Source organism: Gossypium raimondii, chromosome 6 (assembly GCF_025698545.1).
Source record: "Gossypium raimondii isolate GPD5lz chromosome 6, ASM2569854v1, whole genome shotgun sequence".
NCBI lineage: Eukaryota > Viridiplantae > Streptophyta > Magnoliopsida > Malvales > Malvaceae > Gossypium > Gossypium raimondii.
Genome location: NC_068570.1, coordinates 54,881,369 through 54,901,819, shown reverse-complemented (window position 1 = coordinate 54,901,819; position 20,451 = coordinate 54,881,369). Strand labels below are relative to the sequence as shown.

Here is a 20,451-nt window from a genome sequence, read left to right as displayed (position 1 = left end):
TCAATTTTTCTTCATGTGAGTTCAATTCTTACCCTTTTTTTGTAATTTTTATGTTTTTAAGATTGTTACAATTAGGTCCAACTACACCATACCTTTGTTTTTATTTTATTAAAACTTTTGGGAGTTTCCATTGATAAATATTAGATATTTTTATGAATAACATGAATTTAGAGCTTTGATTATGTTGTATGATGATTTTATAAAATGATTTTGTTAAATATTGATTTTACGATTAAATTGTGAAAATGTTAAAATATTAGGATTTGATAGTAAATTTTTCATTTATTAGGGTTGTATGAAGGCCTAGAATATTTGGATAGATTATTAATTGAGAAAACTTAGTTAATTTGATAGATTAACTAATTAAGGGACTCAATTGTAAAGATTTCAAAAGTTTGGGGTAATTATATAAATTTGAAAAATAAAAGGGTATTAATTGTAAATTGAATTAAAAATTAAATATATGCTAATAAGTGAGTAATTTTATATTTTAGATCAAGATCCTGTAGATACTCGTGAAAAAGAAAAAATAGCGGAATAGTCCCTGAACTTCTACAATTACTACAATTCAATCCAGGTAAGTTCATACGGTTAAAATTTAATATTTTGTATAAATTGGTGAATGGTATCATTTATTTATTCTATTTTTGGAAATGAATTGTTGTTGGAATTATAATATTGAATTGGATTTCGGTTTGAATGTAACGCGAGATTTCAGTACATTCGTATTTTGGTGTATGATGGTATTGGAAGGAGACAACGACATTTTCCCAAGTAAACCGAGGTTCAGCATTTGTTGCGAACTCTCATGTTTTACTTTCTGTTCAGCTCTTCTGAGCTTCTGTTTAGCTTTTACGAGCTTCTGTTCAATTCTTACGAGCTTCTGTTGGTGTATTCGGGAAGACCAACTCTTATAAGCTTCTGTTGACAATGTACTCTTATCCGTAAGTCGTTCTTCGAATGAAAAATTTTGGTAAAGTGATTTATTTAATGAATTTGAAAGACATGTTTTGTATTTTTGTATTGATTTGAATATGGAGGTATTTATCAATTGAAGTTGTGAATGACAGGGAGTTGACATGAATGATTTTATTTATTCGACTTATTATAGTAGGTTCGGTAAGATTTATGTTTAACCTGTCGAACTTACTAAGCTTCATTAAGCTTATTTGTATTGTTTAATGTCTTTGTAAATTTTCGAAAGGCTAGACAATCGGATCGACACTCAAGTGACACTATCCAGCTTATCTCGGTAGTTTTTGAAACATTAAATATAGTTTATATGGCATGTATATGCTTTTGTTCGATTTCGGTCAAAATTTAGCTTATGTAAATATTATGAATAATATTTTGTTTATATAACCAACATACACATTGACATGAAATTAAGGTATGAGTGTGATGTTAGTATAAGTGATATATGTATGTATATAATTGAGTTAAAGTGAACTTTAGTAACTTGGTTAGATAGGTTAATAAGGCAAGTTTGGATACTTGGTTGACCTGTTTTAAGTTGTCATATGAGGTGCCTAAGGGTCATAATGGTTGTATGTGGTGATAATACATGTTTAAGACAAAATTTTAGCTTGTGTTGAAGGCCTTGTTATGGTTTGTTGATGTGTAATTTGTTGAGGCTAGGTTGGTGTCAATTTGGGTGAGAAATGTGGCTTAGAAAATGACCTATTTTCGTCCACACGGGTAGAGACAGGGGTGTGTATCTTATCCGTGTATGACACACGCCCAGGTGACACCTCCGTGTGTCCTCTATAACTTTTTCAAATGCAAGTCAGTATGCTCACAAGGCCTAGCACACGGGCGTGTGACTTGGCCGTGTAACTTGGTCGTGTGACCCAAGTCAGAGAGTTACACGAGTATGGACACGGGTTGAGACATGGGCGTGTGGCCCTATTTTGAATGCCCACACGAACTGAGACACGGGTGTGTCTCCTAATTGTGTGAGTCACACGACCTAGCCACATGGCCGTGTAACCCCTGTAGTGTTGAAAATTTTAAATATTTCTAAAAAATTCTCTGAATATCGATTTAGTCCCAACTTAATTTTAACATGTATTTTGGGCCTCGAGGGCTCGTATAAGGGACAATATGTTTGATCTCGATTGGTTTCTGACATGAATGTTATATTATATGAAATATCTATTTATTGATCTGTAAACTCTGGTAATGCTCTGTAACCCTATTCCAGTGATGGATACGGGTTAGGTGTGTTATATTTAGTGGTATCAGAGCTAAGATTTAGTCAATTCTCAGACTGAACGTAGCGTATGAAATGTCTAAAATTACATGCCATATAAATCTGTGATTGTAAAGATGTCGGACGGATCTGATCGTGCTGACAATGATGAGGTTAACAGTAAAGTACCGACTTTTGAACATGGGACGAGTAGTAATGTTCGATTTCTTCGGCTCAGGAATGTGAACTTAAAAATATGTTCTTTGGGTATATAAAACAGTGGTTCAATGAGTTTATGCATGAAAGAAATCCAACTCAGCAACCTCTACCCCTTATTGTAGTACCTGTTGTACCTTATGTTGCACCTCCACCTCCTCTAATGATTGAACCTAATAAACGAACTCTGATCGAGAAACTTAAAAAGTATGGTGCTGAAGAATTTCGAGGCAGGTTTGAGGATGATCCGGTTAAAACTGAGTATTGGCTTCAAAATATAATAAGGGTTTTCGAAGAAACGGCTTGCTTTCCTGATGATTTTTTTAGATGTGCTGTTTCGTTATTAAAAGAAGAAGCATATACTGGTGGTCGACAATAGTAGTTGTGGTACTAAAGGAGAAAATTTCTTAGGAATTTTTCCAGACCGAGTTTAAAAAGAAATATGTCGAAAAAGAGTATTTGGACAAGAAAAAAAAAAGAGAATTTCTTGAGTTACATCAGGAAAATAGATCAGTAGCTAGATATAAGAGAGAATTTACGTATCTTGGTAAATATGCTCGAGAAATTGTACCTATTGAATAAGAAATGTGTATCCGATTTAAAGATGGTCTGAATGATAGTCTGATCATGCATAGAAAATGAAAGAAGTGTATAGTCGTAAGATACAACAGGATAGGCGGAATCGAGAATTTCACAAGAGAGGTTCTTCCAAGTCATTTTTGGCATCATCGGTAACAAAGACTAAAGATGATTTTCGTCGAGCTACCTCAGCGCCTGAACGTTCGAATAAAAATAAGACGATTCGACATGATTTCAGGGTACCTACTAGACCAACTGATAGTGTGGGTAACATACAAAATACCCTGTAGCCTAAATGTAGATATTATGGGAAATATCACCTTGGTGAGTGTAGAGGAAAAACGAGAGCTTGTTATAGATGTGGATCAACTGATCATTTTAATCGTAATTGTCCTAAATTGCCAAAAGTGGATGAAGATCAGAAAGAAAAGCAAATGTTTACCTCTCAGAAAAGTAGACGTTTGGGTCAGAATAGTGCTACCGGGACTACTCGTTCAAGAATGAAGGACACTGCTGTTCAGCCAAAGGCTAAAGCACCTGTTCGTACCTACACCATTCGAGATAGAGAGGAAGCTACTGATCCAGATGTGATTGTTGGTATATTCTATCTCTTTGATGTTATTGTGTATGTATTGATTGACCTTAGGTAAACTCATTCTTATATTTGCACTGCATTATTAACGAAAAAGAAATTTTGAATTTACTGATTATGACATTCAAGTTACTAATCCACTAGGTCTAAGTGTGATAGTTAATTTAATTTGTTGTAATTTCCACTGAAAGTTAAGGGTTGTGAATTCCCTACTGATTTGATATTGTTACCCTTTCAGGAATTTAATGTTATTCTGGGTATGGATTGGTTATTTTTGCATGATGTTGTGGTAAACTATAGACAAAAACTGATTGATTTGAAATGTTAGACAGGAGAGATGTTTTCAATTAAGTTTGAGGATCCAAAAGATGTCATTAGAATTATTTTGACTTTTTCTACTCAAAGATTGATACGACAAGATAGCAAAGCATTTCTAGCATATATCCTTGATACCTGAGATTTAGAATTAAAGCTAGATTAGTTGCCAGTTATTAGTGAATTCATTGATGTATTTCTTGAATAATTGTTGGGTTTACCTGCTGATCGTGAAGTTGAGTTTGTGATTGATTTGATTCCTGGAACAACTCCGATATCAATATCACTGTACCGTATGACACCAGCTAAACTAAAAGAAATGAAAGCATAGTTGCAATAGTTATTAGATCAAAGGTTTATTCGATCGAGCATGTCTTCTTGGGGTGCACCTATTTTCTTTGTGAAAAAGAAAGACGGCTCTTTAAGATTGTGTATATACTACACACAGTTGAAAAGAGTCACAATTAAAAATAAATACCCTTTGCCACTTATTGGCGATTTGTTTGATGAATTGAAAGGTGTCATAGTGTTCTTGAAGATAGATCTCAGATTCGGGTATTATCAATTGAAGATTAAAGACTGTGATGTGCCAAAGACTGCTTTTAGAACTCGTTACGGTCACTACGAGTTTCTGGTAATGCCATTTGGTTTAACTAATGCCCCTGTTGCTTTTATGTATTTAATGAATCAGATTTTTCAACCTCATTTGGATAGATTTATTCTGTTTATTGATGATATACTAATTTATTCTAAGGCGGAATCTGAGCATGCACAACATCTAAAGATTGTACTACAGACTTTAAGAGAAAAGCAGTTGTACGCAAAATTTAGTAAATGTGAATTTTGGCTTCGTGAGGTTGGATTTTTGGGTCACATAGTATCAGGTGATGGGATTTGAGTTGATCCAAGTAAAGTTTCTACTGTGATAAATTGGAAACTCCGAAAAATGTATCAGAAGTGCGAAGTTTTCTGGGTTTAGCAGGGTACTATCGACGTTTTGTTAAAAAATTGATTATTGCTTCGTCGATGACCAGATTATTACAAAAAAAAAATTTAAGTTTGTTTGATTCGATAAGTGCCAACAGAGTTTCGATCAGTTGAAGAAAATATTGACGGAAGCTCCATCTTGACTCAGCCCGAATCTGGAGTAGCGTATGTTGTTTATAGTGATGCATCTCTCAATGGTTTGGGTTGTGTATTGATGCAGTCAAGAAAAGTAGTAGCCTATGCTTCTCGACAATTAAATTCGTATGAGAAGAATTATCCTACACATGATCTCAAGTTGGCCGCGATTGTATTTGCTTTAAAGATTTGGAGACATTATTTGTACGACGAGAAATGTAACGTGTTTACAGATCACAAAAGTTTAAAGTATTTGATGACTCAGGAAGAATTGAATTTGAGACAGAGATGGTGGTTAGAATTACTGAAAGATTACGATATGTTATTGATTATCATCCAATAAAGGCTAATGTAGTTGCTGATGCACTTAGTCGAAAGTCGTCATTGTTTGCACTTCGAGTGTTGAACGCTTATTTAGCTCTTAATGAAGGTTGTTCTGTATTAGCAGAGTTAAGAACGAAACCCCTATTTTTACAACGAATTCTAGAATTTCAAGATGACGATCCAAATTTGTGGTACATTGCGTTATCGTGATAGAATTTGTGTTCCGAATAATTTAGATTTGAAAAATGGTATTCTTTTTTAGGAACACAGTAGCACGTACTCTATTCATCCATGTAGCACGAAGATGTATTGTGATTTAAAATAGCAGTATTGGTGGCTGGGTATGAAATGAGAAATTTGTAAGTTTGTAGCTAAATGTTTGATTTGTCAATAGGTGAAAGCAAAACATCAGGTACCGACGGGTTTACTACAACCTGTTATGATTCCTGAATGGAAGTAGGAGCGAGTCACGATGGATTTTGTATTTGGGAGTCACGATGGATTTTGTATCTGGCTTACCTATAACTCCGATAAAGAAAGATTCGATCTGGGTGATTGTTGACAGATTGACTAAATCAACACATTTTATTCCAGTCAGAACAGACTTTACACTTGAGAAATTAGCGGAACTATATATATCTGAGATTGTAAGATTACACAAAGTTCTGACATCCATTATTTTAGATCGAGATCCGAGATTTACATCGAGATTTTAGAGAAAACTTCATGAGGATCTAGGCACTAAGCTTAATTTCAGCACAACATTTCATCCTCAGACTGACGGACAATCAGAACGAGTGATTCAGATTTTGGAAGATATGTTGAATGTTGTATACTAGAATTTAAAGGTAGTTGGGAAAAGTATCTACTGTTAGTTGAATTTGCATATAATAATAGTTATCAATCTAGTATAAAAATGACACCATTTGAAGCTCTTTACGGGAGAAAATGTAAAACACCGTTGTGTTGGTCTGAGTTAAGTGAATCCAAAATGGTAGGAATTGAGTTGATGTGAGAAACTGAGGATAAAGTTTAGATTATTCGAGACAATTTAAAAGCTGCATCTGATCATCAGAAATCGTATGAGGAGCTAAAAAGGAAAGATATAGAATTTGCTGTTGGTGATCGAGTATTCTTAAAAGTCCTTCATTGGAAGAAAGTGTTACAGTTTGGTAGGAAGAGAAAGTTGAGTCCGAGATTTATCGGACCATATGAAATTGTTGAAAGAATTGGCCCTGTAGCCTGAACTCGAGAAAATCCATAATGTGTTCCACGTATCGATGTAGAGACGGTACAGATCTGATCCTTCACATGTGATTCCTCATAGTGAGATTGAGCTACAGACAGATTTAACGTGAAAATTTTAGCCCAAGAAGTCAAAGAATTGCGGAATAAACGAGTACGACTGGTAAAAGTCTTGTGGCATCGACATGGTTCAGAAGAAGCTACCTGAGAAACTGAAGAATCAATGAGATTACAATATGCGAATCTATTTTCAGGTAACAAATTTCGAGGATGAAATTTGTTACGGGGGGAAAAGTTGTAACAACTTGATTTTTTAGTGATGTCAAAAATAATGGTTTAAGCCACCAAATCCGGCGAGTAAATTCATAAATATTATTATTTAATATTTACAAGTCAAATATGGTTTTAAAAAGGTTTTTGAATTGGTAAACTATAATGATTTATTAAGTTAAGTGGTTTTAGAAAGTGAGGTATCGGGACCTCGTTTCTATATATTGAGCCGTAAATATTTTTATAAATATTTACAGAGTGTCATTAAGGTAGTATTAAAGTTTCGTTGAAAAATTTTAACGTTTCTATAGTTAATTAATTAAAAAGGACTAAATTAAAAAGGTGCAAAACTTGTTAATTATAATATTTAAGTGTTTAAATGGCTTGATTAATAAATGAGGGAGGACTTAAGAAGCAAATAAAGCTAAATTAAAAGATGAGGCGGCATAATAAAGGAAAATAATAAAATAAGGCCATTCAATGGCAAAATCGTAATTTTGGTGAAATTAAAATAAAACAAATTTGAAATTGGAAAGTTTCTAGATATTTTCTTCTTCAATTTTTGGTTCAAAAAAGACATAGGAGAGAGCTTAAGCTAGTTCTTCAATTTTTGTTTCATGTGAGTTCAATTCTTACCCGTTTCTTGTGATTTTTATGTTTTTGAGATTGTTACAATTAGGTCCAACTAAACCATACCTTTGTTTTTTATTTTATTAAAAATTTTGGAATTTTCCATTGATAAATATTAGATGTTTTTGATGAATAACATGGATTTAGAGCTTTGATTATGTTGAATGATGATTTTATAAAGTGATTTTGTTAAACATTGATTTTAGGATCAAATTGTAAAAATGTTAAAATATTATGGTTTGATAATGAATTTTGATTTTATTAGGGATGTATGAAAGCCTATAGTATTTGGATAGGTTATTTATTGAGAAAATTAGTTAATTTGATAGATTAACTAATTAATGGACTAAATTGCAAAGATTTCAAAAGTTTAGGGTAATTATGTAAATTTGAAAAATAAAAGGGTATTAATTGTAAAGTGAATTAGAAATGAAATATATGCTAATAAGTGAGTTTATATTTTAGATCAAGATCTCGTAGATATTCGTGAAAAAGAAAAATAGCGAATAGTCTCGAACTTCTACAATTACTACAATTCAATCCGTAAGTTTTTACGGTTAAAATTTAATATTTTGTATAAATTGGTGAATGGTATTATTTATTTATTATATTGTTGGAAATGAATTATTGTTGGAATTATAGTATTGTATTGCATTTCAGTTTGAATGGAACGCAAGATTTGAGTACATTTGCATTTTGGTGTATGATGGTATTGGAAGGAGACAACAACATTTTTACCAAGTAAATCAGGGTTCAGAATTTGTTGCGAACTCTCGTGCATTACTTTCTGTTCAACTCTTACGAGCTTCTGTTTAACTTTTGAGCTTCTGTTGGCGTATTCGGGAGGACCAGCTTTTATGAGCTTCTGTTGACGATGTACTCTTATCCGTAAGTTGTTCTTCGAATTGAAAATTTTGGTAAAGTGATTTATTTAGTGAATTTTATAAGACATGTTATGTATTTTTGTATTGATTTGAATACGAAGGTATTTATCAATTGAAGTTGTGAATGACAGGGAGTTGACATAAATGATTTTATTTATTCAACTTATTATAGTAGGTTTGGTAAGATTTATGTTTAACCCGTCGAACTTAGTAAGCTTCATTAAGCTTATTTGTATTGTTTAATGTCTTTGTAGATTTTTGGAAGGCTGGACAATCAGACCGGCACTCAAGTCACACTATCCAGCTTATCTTGGTAGTTTTTGAAACATTAAATACAATTTATATGACATGTATATGCTTTTGTTCGATTTTGGTCAAAATTTAGCTTATGTACATATTATGAATAATATTTCGTTTATATAACCAACATACACATTGATATGAAATTAAGGTATGAGTGTGATGTTGTATAAGTGATATATGTATGTTTATAATTGAGTTAAAGTAAACTTTGGTAACTTGGTTAGATAGGTTAATTAGGTAAGTTTGGATACTTGGTTGACACGTCTTAAGTTGTCATATGAGGTGCCTAAGGGCATAATGGTTGTATGTGGTGACAATACATGTTTAAGTTAGCTTGTGTTGAAGGCCTTGTTATGGTTTGTTGATGTGTAATTTGTTGAGGCTAGGTTGGTGTCAATTTGGGTGAGAAATGTGGCTTAGAAAATGACTTATTTTCATCCACACGGGTAGAGACATGGACGTGTGTCTCAGCCGTGTGTGACACACGGCCAGGTGACACGGTCGTATGTCCCCTGTATCTTTTATGAAAGCAAGTCAGTATGCTCACACGGCCTAGCACACGGGCGTGTGACTTGGCTGTGTGACCCAGGTCAGAGAGTTACACGGGTATGGACACAGGCTGAGACACGGCTATGTGTCCCTATTTCAAATTCCCACACAGCCTGAGACACGGGCCTGTCTTCTGATCGTGTGAGTCACACGGCCTGGCCATACGGCCGTGTGACCCCTGTAGTGTTGGAAATTTTAAATATTTCTAAAAAATTCTCTAAGTACCGATTTAGTCCCGACTTGTTTTTAACACGTATTTTTTCCCCGAGGGCTCGTATAAGGGACAATATGTTTGATTTCAATTGATTTCTGACATGAATGTTATATTATATGAAATATCTGTTTATTGATCTGTAAACTTCGGTAATGCTCCGTAACTCTGTCCCGGCGATGGATACGGGTTAGGGGTATTACATTTTATCTAGAAGTTACATTCGCTTTCAACAGATAAATTCAAAATTTATGATAAAATAAGTTCTAATCATGAACGTTTAAAAAAAAACATGTTTAACAATTTTCAAAATCATTATTTACATTCATAAATTTTATCTTGTCGTAATTTTAATACAATTATATCAAAGTGATTAGTGTTTGAACTTGTTTCAATTATTTATACTCAAGATTTGTAATTAGATGGGATGAAAATATGAAGTTTTTCTTTTTATTTTAAACCTGTATATTCTTCATTTATATATATGTAATTGAAAATCTGAACACAATTTGAATTATTTATAAATTAGATTTGTGATAAAATGTAGTTAAAATTATATGTATGTGTATTCAATTAATAATTAAATTAAAAAGCAACATAATAGGGTGAATTTAATTCAAATCCCCAGCATTGAAGATTTGAGGTGGAAGAATTTTTTCAGTTTCCACATCAATGATTGTAAAGCAATGGTGACTGTCTTGCTATGAAGGCTTATTGCTACTCTGCCTTTCAACTTTTCCGTATCAAAGAAATATATATATATATTGATGTTTTGTAATTTTGTAATTTGATAATAAAATGGTAATTTTTTAAATAAATAAAACTCACGTCCACTTAAGAAAAACTTATCCCTTAAATTTTTTTATTTTCTCATTTTACAATTTTTAAAATGTAAGGGTGTGTTTGATAAATCATTAAAAATATTCATGTCATTAAAAATGAAAATTTTCAACATTTCATATTTTAAATGTATGTGATAACCATTTTAATTTTTTACTTTACATAAAATTTTCAACAAAAAGTGTTGAATAAACTAATTTGATAAGTAGATACTTATCACTTAATGTAGAAAATATTAAGTTGATATATATTAATTTATCAAATAATTTTCAAATATAAATAAAGCATTTTAAAAAAATTAACATTAAAAATTTAATACTTAAATTTTCAACACTTAAATTTTCAGTTTATCGAACACACTCTAAATTCAATAAATTAATATTAATATCATGCTTAAGCTGGACCAAATCTAACCCGACTCATGAACTCCTTTATGGGTCACCCGCAATGTATGTGAAAAAAAAATGTAATAAATATATTTATTAAAAGATGAGGTAAAAAACAAATGTTGCTTTATTTTAAATGATAAAATTAAATTTTAAGATTTATTATGTCCTAAATTTAAATCTCGTTATATATGTAATACCCCAAATCTGTCCTAGAAATTAGAAGAACCGATGCTACAAAGATTCAATAGAAAATCGTCGGTGGAAGAACTTGACAAATAAAAAGGAAGAGAAAAGAATGATAGTCAAGAACAAAAAGAATAGAAAGAACATAGCAGGCAAAAAAAAAAGAGAAGTTGAGAGATTTTGATTAATTTAAAACCAACCAAAACTACCTCACGAGACAGCAAAATAAAAAAAATTTCATATTGCTTTTGCGAAATTCAAACACAAGATCAAAGGGTATACAAAAAATTAACTATTAAACCAACAAACTCATTCTTATTATTATTTGATAAAAAATAGCTTATAACCCATATGTCCAAAGATAGGGTTTAGTCAAAATAGCAAAATTTCAAGAGGTGAGATTCAAACCTAGAACCTTGCATACATTACTAAAACATTTAACCACTAAATCAAATCAAATTTACTTATGAAAATTTCAAAATCCTAACTCAAACTCAGAACATAACCACTCTGGGTTTCAAAACTCAATTTCTTCTAATCCGATTTTTGGGATGTTACATATGATTTTTTATTAATTTATAAAAATATAAAAAGACAAAAATATCATCATAATAATAAAAATTTATAAAATGAATGATTTTCTAGCAAATTTTCAATATATATGTGAGTATGTATGTGCGTGCGTGCGTGCATGCACGCATGGATATATATTTAATTAATCTAGGTTTACACAAAGTTTTCAGAATTAAATCGATGGTCAAACCGGTTAGGTCACTGGTTTTCAATTTGACTAGTTCAATTGCTTTGACCGCCAATGTAGCTGATCCAATTTTTTTTCTTAAAGTATGAAAATAGGAAAAATAAGGTTAGTAATGATATAAGGATTAATATTTGGTACATTGGCATTATACTTTTTTTATTTCACAAGTAGCGTTAAAAAATTACCACATGTCTCATTTTTTTAAATATTTTTCTATATTCATATAAGATATTTATCAACCGCTAACCCTACTTATGGAATCTAAAAACTCCATTGACAATTTACCAAATATTTTTTATCTGTCATTTGTTGAGAGGACTTAGAAAAAGTACGTAGGGCATGGGTGAGTGGGTTATTTTAGATTGTTTCTTTTTATATATATATAATTTTTAAAATATATAAACTATAAAATGGTCACCGACTATTTAATTTTTCTTTGTTTTCATCAATGGCTAATAATGACAACTTTCAAAATTGACATAACAACAACTTTAACCCTCAACATTTATAAATTCACATAAATTATGTTAATTTAGTCTTATTTTTAAAAACAAACCCTAAAATTTACACATTGTGTAATTTGGTCTTTTCTTTGCGCTTTTTTTGTGACATTAAGGGTTAATTTTAAAAGAATGAGAAAATATTAAAATTATTATTTTAAATTTTAGTGTTTCCATTTTTTTGTACATTTTCAATGAAATTTAGCTAATAATTTTATAGCTTTTTAGGTAAAAGGGTCACAAATACAAATAAAATAATAAAAAGATCAAATTACACAATGTGTAAATGTTGAGGATAAATTTTTAGAATTAAGACTAAATTGACACAACATAAAATATTGAGAGTTAAAGTTGTTATTATACCAATTTTAAAGGTTGACACTGTTAGCAAGTTGGTAACAAAAAAAAAACAAAATTGGATTGTTGGGTGACCATTTCTTAACTTTTCTTAGTTGGGTGACTAGAAAAAAGAAATTTACTGATAGTTGGGTGACTATTTTATAACATTTCGTAGTTGAGTGATCAAAAAATATATTTACTAATAATTGGATGACTACTTGTGAAATTTATCCTTTTAAAGTTTGTTTTATTATTTTGGGCTGGGACTTAGGTTGGGTTTATAAATTTTAAAGGGTTGGGCCGGTTTTGGAGGAATTTAAGCCGAATATATATTTGCTTGGCCTAGGAATGTATAGCACAAAGCTGGTTCAACCTATTTTTAATGGTTTGTCCAGCCAAAGATCCACGGCTCAAAAGCGGTTCAACCCGATTTTGAGCTCAAACAGTTTTCCTTTATTTCATATTAGAGGTGCTCATGGGCCGGGCCGAGTCGGGTATAGGCCAGGCTCAGAAAAAAATTCCGGCCAATGTTCTAGACCTGGGTCCGGCTTGAAAAATGGTCCATTATTCAAAAAATTTTGAAAGACAAAAACATTTCACATTAATATTTAAAATTTTCTATAATTAAATTTTAAAAAATTGTTATTAAATATTAATTTGATTGAGTTGAGTTGGTTTAATTCATAATTTCTTATCTAAATCTTAACTTATACTAAGTACATATTATTAAATCAATGAAGTTGCTACACTAACAACGATATTAACTAAATTAAAACTCAGTCGGTTGATTTAAATTAATCTTTTTTTTAACAATCTCATTATAGATTCTGACAATATCTGACTCTTTTTTACATCATGCTTAGAATTACCCATAGCTCTTCTCCAACCCATAAATAGGAGGATAATGAGCTTTAGCACACTTGAATTCTCATCGTCCTACATTAACAACAATATCCATACCAATCGAGCTAAAACTCAAACCACAATTTAAACTAATCTTAATTTAAAACATTTAAGGTATGAAAAATAAAGTTTTATAATGTAAGGTGGCTGTCATTCTCATAATTACTAAGTATGCAATTGTGATACAATAAACCAAAAAAAAAGGCATCTTTGTAGAATATTTTAAAATGCTTTTCTTTGGATTCCAAAGAATATGATTTGTTTATTTGTTAATCTTTAATCTACACATTTATTTTCCTAGGATGTTATAAATGATTCATTGCTTCTGCACTTAATAAAGCCTTTTTTATTTTATTTTATCATTTTAATGATAATAATTGATAACAACTGGGGCTGACCAAGATCCCAACATAATACTGTTTTAATCTTTACATATTGTTGCATTCATTGTCGTGCTCCTTTAGAACTCGTTTTCAGTTTGGTGCTACTATTATTTTTCTCAATGGGAATCCACTTCAGAAATCCACACCAACACTTTCCAATAAAGAAAATTTCTCTACACTTTTTTTTTTCAATCACAAAACATCTTCCAATATTTAGGTATAAATTAATCACATGCATTGATACAAATTTGAATCGATTCACTTAAAATGGTAAAAAGTCAAAAAATGAAGTATGATGCAAAATAGGATTTTCGTGGGGGAGAAGATAAAATTTCTTGAGATTGTATAGGGACTTTTAATGGGTCTGCACTATGATGCTTTATTATGTATAAGGTGGTTATAAGGTATGGAGAACATGATAGACGTTATAACAAAATGTTATACGGTATAATAAAATATTAAAATAAATATATACAAAGAATTGAGACGTATGCCAATTTTTAATTTTACTTAGCTTTAGTTGTGGAATTAAAAAATATATTATTTTAAATTTGTGTCTATTTCATCGTTCATAAATAAACATCCATCAAATATACATTAGTGGATTTCAAGAAAAAATTATTCCTTAATCTTTATTTTGATACAGATGGACAAATCCAAATCTAAATCTAGAAAAAAAAAAAGAGAGCATGGAACCCTAGATTGATAAAACCAAATGGCTAATTAGGCCAAACCAAACAATTAAAATAAGCTTATCAGATATATATAATGATATTTTATTTGGGGTTGTTTTTGGAAGACTGATTAGAAACATCCCCTTTGTTTAAATCCAGAACTACAAAATCTTGATTGGAAATGGGTGTTGTTGTTTGAGTGGCCATTTGAAGTTCATCACCACTAATGGGAATTTCATCCTTAGTGTTGTTCGATGAATCTGACGAAATCTGATCTTTGCTTTTTCCCCACAAGACCATGTAAAGCCCTACAACTATCACCATTGCTCCAATTACCCTGCAATTGTTTGGCATTTGAGTTGACATCAAATTAGTTTTAAATATATCATGTAAGAAAGAAAAAATATAGAAAACTATTGAATTGTCTTTTGTGTTGATTAATTAGGCTTTTTGGTGACACAGTCCATCAAAAACTGTCACCTAATGGTTAAAGGGAAATTCATCCCAAACTATGCATATTTTGACCATTAAAGTATTATAAAAGTTTTTGTATTAAGATTTACTCATTCTATTTTTAAAAAATATAGACAAATTAATCTGTGTGTTAGATAAAAGAGCAAATTGATCATTTCTATTAAAATTATTATCCACTTGTATTATTAAAAATTGGCGTGATTGACGGAATAACTACACAGTGACACATGACGTGCCATGTATACCGCATACTGACGAATAGGGACCGGTTTTTAAAAGTAGAATCAAATAAATTTTTTAACAAAAGGCCTAATTTACTCTTTGATGTAACGTAGATGCACTAATTTGCTCATTTGTTGAGTGAAAAGTATAAAATGCAATCTGACTTCTAATACAATGATTTCCATGATACTTTTACCATCTTTTGAATAATTGACACTACTGAATTTATATTTCATTAAATAACTAATTCAGACCACGAGAGTGAAGCCAAGAAATTTATTTTAGAAAATTAGGATAAAATGTGGATTATATAAAATATTTGTAATTAACGAAACTAAATATATATTTTTCCCTTTCTAAAAGTTGATATGATATTGGTGGACTAAGTTATGTGGGATCCCATAAAGTTTAATACATAATTGTAAATTGTCTCGATTAAAAGTATTTAGTTTAGGAAGCAATTTACTTTATTTATATTTAAAAATAGTGAATCCAAATGAAAGCTACTTTTATTTCTAAGTGTTCCAAAAAACAGAAGATTCAGATATGCAAATTACGTACCTTCCTAAATACATTATCTCAGAAAAGATAAAGGAGCTCATAATGGCAACTATAACCATTGTTAAAGGGTTAAATGACGCAAAGAAAACAGGGCCCTTTGCTTGAATCACCATTGCTCCTATATAATAAGCAACCCCGGAACATATAATTCCCTGCCAAAAAAAAAAAATTGAATATGATGTTACGTTTGTCTGTAATTGTGATAAATGTGATTCGATACTATCATAATTTAAATCCGTGATGAGAAAAAAAGGGCTTTCTTACACTGTAAACTACAGCAAAGAGTTTAGAATCCCAGTGAATGGCCCAAGCAGCAGCATTGCCCCTTTCCATTACTAAGGCAACAATGCCACCTTCAATTGCGCCCATAAAGCAAACTAATGTTGTTAAGGAGAGCTCAGCAGGGTATGATTTTAGGGTAATCGCCTATACAAAGACCAAAACATGGTTATAACTCAAAAAATCTATATTGAATTTGCTTTTCAATTTGACTCAAAACCTATGTTACTCGGACTTAATTGTAAGTATTAGACCTAGGTATGTATATGAATAGTACTCAAATTTGAATGTGAGTGTCTGGCACGAGTATTTGCCTTTAAAGAATTATATTCTTATATATATGTGATAAATAGGAGAGTTAATACAGAAATTTTAAGAAAAATGAAGAATTGAAGTAACATGAGAGGGTCCAAATTTGGATTTCTTACTTGAAGAATGACAAAACATGCCCAACAAACACATCCTACAAGGATCATGACAGCACCCTTTAGAGCATCTTCATTGTTTTTTGTATCAGTGTTAGTAGATTGGTGATGATTATTGACTTTGGTCCATGGCAATGGCAACATTGGCCCATAAACCATTGTCATAATCATTGCTCCTGCAACAGTTCCAATGGTCCCCAAAATCTTTGCTTGGCACTTCACTTTCCTCACATCAACTTTCTCAAGCCTGCAAAAATATCAACTTTCAAGATCGGAAAATATGGAAAAATTCATTTTTCCGTAAAATAAACGTTTCTAGTCATATTTTATTTGCAATCAACTGCTAATTTACCTGCAAACCCAAGCTAGCAAAAACACAAAGGCTGGTAGAACATTGCACAAGGCGGTCGCCACGGTTGCTGTCGTGTACTTTATGCCGGTATAATACAAGTTCTGGTCGATAGCAGGCCTGTAAGAAAAATCAAACCTTACGTCCACGATCACGATTAACACCGAAAAACTTGGTTAATGGTTTAAGATTTGATTACTCTAATAAGCCCAACAAAGCTATCTGAACAAAGACAGATAAGGTCATCTTCGGCCGAACTTTCCTGCAAAAAAAGAACATCATTCGGATTGTGATTTCCGGGACCAATTCCGAACTCAAACATAAACAAAAAAAAAAAAAAACCAAACCTGTCGAAAACAATGGCGAAAGGAGCAAGAACAAGAGTGGCAATGATGAACCGGTAAACCACTAAAACATGTTGGCTCATACCTCTGTTAAGAGCGTATTTGGCAACTATGGGCATACCGGCAGAGCCGAATCGCATTAAAACCATGGCCACATATGGCAAAGCTTGATTGTAAACGCTAGCTGAGGACTTCAAGCTCATGGTGTTCTGTTTTTTTTTTTGGGTTAATCTCTATTTGACAAATTTAGAGATTTCTTTGAAGAAATGAAGAAGGCGATGTATGTATTTATATACACTACTTTTTGTCACTTTTGCATGTCAAAGTTATTACTAATTCTTCACGTCTTCCTCGACTGTTTTTAAAAATTTAGGACAAAGGTGGAGTTTGGTACATGATGCTCCCAATACTTACAATTGATAAAATTGTTGTGTGATCTGACATGGTGTGGTGATTTTTCAATTACGGACTGAGTGGTGATAGCATTATTTTGAAATCAACTACTTGCTTTACGGTTTAGATTATTTGTTCGTTTTAAGAACTAATTTGAGTTCATATTTTAAAAATAAAAATTATAGTTCATTAATTTTTTAAAAAAAACATAAAAACATTTTAATATTTTATTAGATGTGGCACACCTATGTACAAGTTTTTTTTTAGATTTTATCTAAATAAAATAAAATTATTTTCAAAATAATATATATTTTAATTGAAAATAATATCTATTTTTATGAAAAGTAATGGATATTTTCTAAATTTTATATGAAAAGATAAAATTGCCCTCAAAATAATATCTATTACCTTGTAAAAATAAGGGACTTTTGGTAACCTGAGTTGAGACCAAGGTAGTGAGTATCGCACTGATGGACACATCATTTTTCTATTAGAACTAGTACATACCGGTATTGGTATGTTTTGGTGTACCATTTTGGATTTATCGATATTTAAAAAAAATATTTACAAATATCAAATAAATGATACTAAATAAATTTCAAATATAAAATGTTTATTAATTATATAAAATACTCACTAATAAAACTCACAAATAAAAATTCATAATTCAATAAATTCAAAATTAACAAAATAAAAAGAAGCCAAAGGGTGAAGGGTTTTTTATTATTATACAAGAAGCTCAACGACGAATGAGGATTTTTTTCTTGGATAGTCGGGTGAGTGGGGTTTTTTTATTATATTTTAAAATTTATATTTTAAATGTGAAACTATTTCCCAATTTTTTTAAAATATTAAACAAAAATCTCAAAAGCGAAGATCGTAACAACGGAAGAAAAACTAATAGGTTCATTCAGTTGAGTGAAAATATTATTTATGCCAGATGATCAAAGATAGGGGTTTGGAAAAAATAACAAAAATTTAAGGGAAAGATTCAAACTCAAAACCTCACTCACACAAGCACAACAGCTAACCATTGAACCAGAATAAATTACTTGACAATATTTCACAATCTTAACTTGAAATCAAGACGTGGCCACTCTTGGTTTCACTAACCCAATTTCTTTTAACCCGATTTTCGGGATGTGACAGAGTACGAGTTGCTTTGACTACATGCTGATGAGTGCTGGGCACAACTTATACTTCGGTTATACTGTTGAGAGTTGGATGCAATATATTTACTTTAGATTTTTCGATGAGGCACTAGGTGCCAAATTTGGTGTGTTGGTTGGATCCGTGTATCCATTTGAGTTTGAGTTAAGTTAATAGGGATATATAATGTAAAGTTGATAATGGTACATCAAATGAATTGATATTGTGAAATAATGCTTAAAGGATATATGAATTTCAGTAGTATACGAAAGATTATACAAACTAGACATACAAGTCCAGAGGCTTGATATGAGAATGTGATGAATCAATCGATTCGATTCAGAAAATTATATGAATATGATATTTAATTGATTAAAATGTTGATTGATTATGTGAATATCATTGTAATGTTGATTATAAGTGAATTGGAATGTTACATGTTTGAATTACTATATGATACAATTATATATTGAGCTCACCTTATTGATATGTGGTTGCCATGTTTAGGCAAACTTGTCAAGCTAGTAGCTTATCGTATTAAATTGTAAATGGATGTAAGTTGTTGTTTATTGCCTGTGAATTTACAAAGCATTCAATATGCTTAACCTGTTGTTTTCCCTTTCCATGTAGATTATCAATTTGCAGAACATGTTAAGCGGATCGTCGAGAAGCTCAAACTATCTCTTTATTAAATTGATAATCTTTCAAACATTCTAAAGTCTGGTTATGTGGCATGTACATAGAAGTTTATATATGTGTTAACTTGGGAATGATAGTTTTGGTTTGAACCTTGATTAATGCTTGATTTTGGGTGAGCTAATGTTTATATATATTTATGTGTTTGTGTGTGTATGTTTTGGTAATATGTTAAGTTATATATGGCTTTTGAATGATAAATTTGAGTGTGAGATGGTATGGAAAAAAATGATGATTAGAATGGCTAAAAGACATGATTGTATATAAGTTTGAATAGGTTGGATTGGTAGGTTTTGATGCGCAATTGAGGTATATTGGAATGGATGATTGGAATTGGTTAAATGCTATGTTTTGGCATGTATTTGGTAAGTTTTTGTGTAGGAAAATGTTGTGTAAAATGAACCAAACGAGAAGTTTGAAAGGTTGTTATGAAATTGGTACCAAAGTTGTGTTTTGACAAAAACAGGGGATTTAATGGATTTTTTTTGGTATCACGATACTACACCCTGGATATCGCGATACCCATCTGTATAAGCCCAAATGTGCCCTGCCCGTTCAAGGAAAAAACCAACCAATAACACCCAGGCCCAAACTAACAAACAAGCACTGGGCCCAAACCCTAAACCCAACAACTAGTAGCCCCATCAGCCTAAAACAAAAAACCCTATCTTCTCTGCCGTCGCTGCAAGCCGCAACCACCCCTCCGCAAGCGCCGCACATCACGCCAGTTGCTCTCGCACGTCACGCTTGCTGCTCCGCGCATGTCGCACGCACTCAACAGCCACCAAACCTGCGAAAAAGAGGCGTACAAACACAACAAAAGGCAGAAGAATAGCAAAAATCGGGGACAATGCCAAACAGAATTATCTTTTGTGATTTTTGTTTTTTGCTCTCTTTTCTATTTCGACTATTTAAAGTCGTGAAAGGTCAGTGTAAAGTGGGGGGGACATGTAAAAATCACAAAGAAAAATCAATAGAGAGCAAATATCAGTTTTAAGGTGACTTATTAGAATTTTTTTTTTAGTTTTCTTTTATTTTTGTTTGTTTCTGTGCATACGAAAGTAAAAAAGGGAAAAGGACTAACCTTTTTCGCCTAAACCATTGAAACGGTCCCCCTCCGTCGCGATCGGAGGCTGGGGCGATGATTGAGCCATGAG

The 20,451-nt window shown here is 31.6% G+C and overlaps 1 protein-coding gene across 1 annotated transcript; it reads right to left on the bottom strand.

The window, feature by feature from the left end:
- Positions 1 to 14,271: 14,271 nt before the first annotated feature.
- LOC105774610 (WAT1-related protein At2g39510) lies at positions 14,272 to 17,317 on the bottom strand. Its single transcript, XM_012597157.2, has 7 exons — positions 17,060 to 17,317; positions 16,912 to 16,974; positions 16,716 to 16,832; positions 16,367 to 16,610; positions 15,924 to 16,085; positions 15,660 to 15,811; positions 14,272 to 14,739 (listed from the first exon to the last, which is right to left on the bottom strand). Exons 1-7 carry the CDS (start codon positions 17,257 to 17,259, stop codon positions 14,505 to 14,507), a joined length of 1,173 nt encoding a protein of 390 aa, XP_012452611.1. The 5' UTR covers positions 17,260 to 17,317; the 3' UTR covers positions 14,272 to 14,504.
- Positions 17,318 to 20,451: the final 3,134 nt, after the last annotated feature.

Bases quoted from the DNA above. Each gene is read 5' to 3' on its own strand.
- LOC105774610 (XM_012597157.2), bottom strand. From the start codon at position 17,259: ATGAGCTTGAAGTCCTCAGCTAGCGTTTACAATCAAGCTTTGCCATAT. The intron at 16,975-17,059 runs GTTTGGTTTTTT...CTTTTTTTGCAG, and splicing joins TTCGCCATTGTTTTCGACAG to GAAAGTTCGGCCGAAGATGA. The intron at 16,086-16,366 runs GTAAGAAATCCA...GTCTTTGTATAG, and splicing joins CATGTTTTGTCATTCTTCAA to GCGATTACCCTAAAATCATA.